General features: G+C 56.1%; 3 protein-coding genes across 3 annotated transcripts; all 3 read right to left on the bottom strand.

The window, feature by feature from the left end:
* Positions 1–394, bottom strand: DQ04_03181080 (hypothetical protein; the record flags this gene model as incomplete). Its single annotated transcript, XM_009312607.1, has 1 exon — positions 1–394. A coding segment is annotated over one exon (394 nt), but the record flags the coding sequence as incomplete, so codon positions are not given.
* A 1,164-nt stretch (positions 395–1,558) lies between these two features.
* DQ04_03181070 (Rab family, other) lies at positions 1,559–2,218 on the bottom strand (the record flags this gene model as incomplete). Its single annotated transcript, XM_009312606.1, has 1 exon — positions 1,559–2,218. The coding sequence occupies one exon, from the start codon at positions 2,216–2,218 to the stop codon at positions 1,559–1,561; it is 660 nt and encodes a 219-aa protein (XP_009310881.1).
* Positions 2,219–2,663: 445 nt separating this feature from the next.
* Positions 2,664–5,252, bottom strand: DQ04_03181060 (hypothetical protein; the record flags this gene model as incomplete). The annotated part of the gene is made up of 1 exon (XM_009312605.1): positions 2,664–5,252. The coding sequence occupies one exon, from the start codon at positions 5,250–5,252 to the stop codon at positions 2,664–2,666; it is 2,589 nt and encodes an 862-aa protein (XP_009310880.1).
* Positions 5,253–5,364: the final 112 nt, after the last annotated feature.

The raw sequence follows: 5,364 nt of genomic DNA, 5'->3' as shown, positions 1-5,364 counted from the left end.
GGCGCAGGTGTGCAAGGTGGCGGTGGCGCGCCTCGCCCAGCAGCAGCCGCAGCGACACCGCGCCGTACATCCCCGCCGCGGTCTCCTCCTGCTGCACGCGCATCCGCTCCAGCCAGGTCTCGTGGGCGTCTGCACTCTCACGTGCGTACGCGCGCTGTTGGTGCCGCAGCCATCGCTCCTCCGTGTCGCACTCGTCTGCCACTGTCATGTCGTAAGTGTGCACGAGCTGGCTGAAGGTGTAGCGTGAGCACTCCTCAATCTCTGAGGCGTAGTCCATCTCTAAGTATTCCTCCTGCGGCGATGAGGCGCTGCGTTCATTGTCGTCGTGGTTGCTTTCCACGCAGTGGCCGCAGTTACTGGCGTTTGCATCCCTGCTGTTCCCGAATGGTGACATTTACTGTAGAAATAGAAACGAAAATACTCTCGTGGGGCTGCTACGGGTCAGCGGGAAGCCACTTGGCCTTTATTGTACGAACTCCCCCTAAAAGAGAAAAAAGAAAAGCTAAAGATGTCACGTGCGCTTCTTGATGTGATGGTGTACAGTCTCGTATTCCTTTTTCTCTTTTTTTTTGTGCTGCGTGCGCCTCGGTCCTTAATATGTCCCCTTTCTTTTTCCTCGACTTTGTCTTTTTCTTATTAAGCTGAACGGTGCTGCCGCTCGGCTCGCCTCCAGCGGCCGCCTTCCCTGCCGGATGCGCGGTGGTGGTGGTAGTGCCGCCGCCGCTGCGCTTCCCGCCCCTTCTTTGCGTTCCCCGCCGCACACACGCACCGCCCCGGTCGGCGATGGCAAGCAGCACAGGCGCGAGGGGTGGGAAGTGATGGAGAAAAAAAGGACAGGGATAACTTTATATATATATATATATAAAGCTACCTCCCTGTTGTCTTTTTTTCTTCTTGATCGCGCTTTTTATATTGGCACGGAAAGCAGCCACGGAACCCAAACACAAACACACACACACAAAAGAAAAGAGCTGAAAATAAAAACAAACAAAAAAAGGTTGCACAACCTACTGCACACACACGTGCACGCAGCGGTGAATGAAATAAATGAAAACAAGGATGAAAAGAGAGAGAGAGAAAGAGAGAAAAGGGGGAGGCAGAAGATGAACAGTAGCTGACGTGTGTAGTGGGCAGAGAGAGCAGCAGTAGGAACGAAAACAGTAGAAGCAGCAATGCGAGGCAAACGTCTCTTTCTTTTTTCTTGCATTCGCTCCCTCACCGTCGCGTGCGGTATTCAAAATGAACAGTGGGAACACACAGGGCAAGAGGGGCGCTCCCTCTCTACATGCCACTCCCACCCCAATGCACACACACACACACACATATACAAACAAACAAACAACAACAGCAGCAACACGAACACACCCACGGTATATACGAACAGCAGCATTTGGCGCATTCGCACCCCAGTGTTTGTACTCCTCTCTCTGTGTGTGCATGCATGTGTGCCTTGTCTCCTGTTGTTCCCGAATCAACTCTACAGAGTGAGAAGGCGGAGGTGGAAGGGGCGGATGCCAGCAGCACGCACGCAGCGCACCGTCACTACTCCACATTCACCTCAGCGCATCAGCCGCGGCCCGTCGTCTGTCTCCCGCTCCTTCTGCAGTAACTCATCCTCCTCCGCTGTGATGCGTGAGATGATGATCTGCTCCACCAGCTGGTCGAACGCCTCCTTGAAGTTATCGCTCTGGTAGTCCAGTGAGGTCTCAACGGCGCGGACACCCTTCAGCTGCTTCGGCAGCGGCGGGATCGCATTGTCGCCGACGGCCACATCCGGCATTGAGGAATGGTGCGAGAACACCAGCGAGTGCTTGTCCGACACGCGGATCTTGAAGTTGTTCTTGTCATCGAGCTGGTCCTGGTCCAGCGCGAAGTTCTTGTACCACAACACGAGTTCCTTCTCCGCCCCTTTCACCTCGGGGTTGAAGACGTAGATTATGCCGTCCGCGTTGGCGGCGACGGCTGCCCAGCCCGCCTGGTTTTTGCTGCTGCCGCCGAGGTCCCACAGCTGCACAATGGCCTTCTTCGGTCCCGCGGCGTAGCGGCCGCCGATCCTGAGGTTCTCGAGCCCGATCTCCACCTCAAGGATGCGCAGCGGCCGCGTTTCGTGGTACTCCTTCGTTGGCGTGTCGCGCGCGCCGGCGAGGAAGTTCGTGATGGTCGACTTCCCGCTCTTGGTGGGGCCGAGCACGAGTATCTTTACCTTCTCCTCAGACATGGAACCAATTGCTTCCCTCTATATCTCTCTTCGCGTAGACTTTGCCTCGCTGCGTCTCTGTACGTCGCTATGTTATGTATGTCTGGGTCCGTGTATGCGCGCAAGGACGAATGCCACCCTCCCACTTTCTAAATCGCTACAGAGAATCAGCAGGCCAAAGAGAGACAAGATATGTGACCCACAGCAACAGCGACCGCAGCATTCCACACAGGGTGAGAGGGGGTAAGAATTGTAGTGCGCTTGTATGTACATACTGCAGTTCCACCGTCCATCGGCAGGCGCAGTGACTACGCAAAATGAGACAAAGGGCAAAATAGTGGAGGTCAAAGGCAGCAACTTGAGAGTCACACTCACAGCCAAACAAAAAAGAAAATCGGGTACGCCAACATCATACACACACGCACACACAAAGGGAGAGAGAAAAAACCAGAAACAACCTGGTGCCTCATGTCTCCGCCTGCTGTTGCTCCAACAGACGCGCCAGTAGTGCATTTGTGGTAGGGCTTTCGTCAGCATCAACGTGGCGGAACATTTCGCCTGCAGGCATCGAGGCGTCCCCCCACACAGCGTGGCGTCGCTGTTCGAGGCACTCGACGAGACGGATGCAGCGATCCAAGTTGTGTTGCGAGTGGCCTCCAGCAAAGTTGTTCCAGTGCCGCTGCAGTTCATCCAGGAACGCCAGGTGGTCCTCAGAAGCGCCGGGACGAGTGCCGCGGCGAATAATTGTATGGTGGCGCAAGTACTTCACCGCCTCCTTCACCGGCACGCGCGGCACCTCCTCCACGAGAATCGACGCCTTCTCGGCCTTCAGATCATCCCAAGAGGAAAGTGCCATCCCAAGTGCTGGAGCCCACGCATGGTTGTCCTCTTCAGGCATTTCTTTGAATGCTTGATACAGCAGCTGTTGCTCACTCGCAATGTTGCAGGAAGCGGCAAACGTATAGAAGCTATTCTCCACTGTCTGCCATGACTCCTCCACATCCTCGCAGACAAACTTATTTAGTAGGTGTGCAAAGCAAGTGTCCCATAGGGCACCTGCGTTCTCCACAGTGACAGATACAGTACCAGGGATCATGCGCTCTGGCAACAGAACGCTATAGTGCAATAGCACTGGTGACTCTGCTTGACTCCCCCCGTCATTTTTCGCCGCATCCAGTAGTTGCTGCAGGCGTAGTACCGAATAGGATGGGTACATGGCGTTCAAAATGCATGCAAACTGCACAACTGGAATGATGCCTCTTGGCTCACCTAGGGGACTTCGTTCCGTATCCAAGAAATGACAAATAGATTGAAGTATCATTGTATCCAGTCTCATCATGTGAAAGATATGCTCATGCACTTGTCTTCTCGACACTAATCCAAATGCGTATGTCAACGATCCACAGCAGCCGCTTCGGGAGACCGCATCCAACGCGTACGCGATTTGAATGCGTTGACGGCACGGGATAGCGAGCTCCTTTTCCCCAATTGGCGAGGACGATGGGTTATCCTCCCTCTTATCGGCTGAAAGCTGCAGATACTCACAGGTATAGACGTCCAGCGGTCGCCGTGGTGTCTCACTACCCCACTCTGTCAGTAGCATATGCACCATGCGTTCTGCAACGTGTGGATTCACGCGGAGATACTCGACGTGTGAAGTTGTACGCAGGTGCATAGGAGTCTCGGGGTTGTTGCCGGCCGCCGGAAGCCACAGATGATGCAGCGCGGTACTCTCAGGAATCACACGGGCAATAGAACTAGGAGCCACAACACCGGCAGTTGCACTATTATCGTTAGCCTCATCATGTTCTTCTGTTTGCACTGTTTCTTTACGGTCTGCATCCGCACCAGAATCCGAAGCATCGCGTGTGGTAGAGATCGCTTCATCGGCGCGGTTGGCGAGGCGGAGAAACGTCTCAGCGGCCCTTTCCAGCGGCTGTTCTCGGATGGAGCCCCACCACCTCTGCACGCTGTGGTGTCGGTTCACAAATGCCGCCATCACGACATTGCGGGCGACTTGGAGGTCTCGCCGATGTTTCTCACCACGATGCTGTTCAACGAGAACCTCATTGCGGTGATGCTGACTCTCAATTGCGATGCCGATGTTGTGGTCGGTAAGGATCGACATGCGGGCGGCGAGCTCTACACACTGTTGGGCGTACCTGCCGTTCAGTTCCATGAGGCTTTGGGTGTGGCGGTTGAGGTCCTCCCGCTCCTTGAGCAGTGACTCCACTTCCTGCTGTAGCTCGTCAACGGCCAATTCCTTTTCAGCGCGCGCGATGAGCCGCTTCACGTACAAGGGATCGTGTTGATTGCCCGCAGCAGCCTCAGCGGCCTCCGCAGGCAAGGCGGCTGCGTGCGAGAGCTCGATCTGGTGTTGAAGCAGACGCTCCAGCCTCGCCTCACGTGCCTGATGCGTAGCAATCTCTGCCTTGAGGTGGTCGCGCTGCGTCGCGGACTCCTCCACCAGCTTTGCCATACGCACCTCCGTCATGCGCATACGCTCATGTGCGGTGGCCACCTCCTCGTTCTCGGCAGCGCTCCACACCTGCACATGCCTCTGCGGGTCCGCCTCCCTGCTGGACAGGTCCATGTTCTCATCCAGCAGCTCGTCAATGAACTCAAAAACGAACCCCAGTGTTGTGCGCAGGATGGGTCTGTAAACCCCGGCGTTGGAGGTGAATAACGCGAGCGCAGCGCGCGCAAGCTCAAGTTTGGTCACACGCCGATGCACTGCTGATGCATCAGCGGTCGTCCCGGGCGATATCAATGTGTCCACACGTGCTCCGCGTTGCGCCGCATCGCCGGCCCCTGCATCAGCGCGGGCGGGGCCCCCCTCTTCCTCCAGCCACGGCGGGCACTCCCCTCCAGCCTGCACCATCACATCGCCGACACTCGCGGCGTCGACGGAGGCCATGAAGAGGCTCTTGTGTTTGCTGCTGCGCCGGTCTTGGATCCAGTTGCTTGTGTTCAGCGTCGCACCCAGCCGCTCTACGTCCTCGCCGGCATCCCAGGCCGCTAGCACGTGCTGGAGCTGTTGAAGCAGCGCGGCCATTTTCCCGCTACTTGCTACGATCTTTGCCTCGTCGGAACAAGGAAGACGAAAAGGGCAATTTGTTCGGTTCAGTGAGTTACATGCGCATTTTTTTTTTTTTGGCTGGGAACTG

This window comes from Trypanosoma grayi, assembly GCF_000691245.1.
Source record: "Trypanosoma grayi strain ANR4 Tgr_318_V1, whole genome shotgun sequence".
NCBI classification, from domain to species: domain Eukaryota; phylum Euglenozoa; class Kinetoplastea; order Trypanosomatida; family Trypanosomatidae; genus Trypanosoma; species Trypanosoma grayi.
Note: the sequence above shows the minus strand (reverse complement) of the source record. Positions and strands in the feature narration are given on the sequence as shown.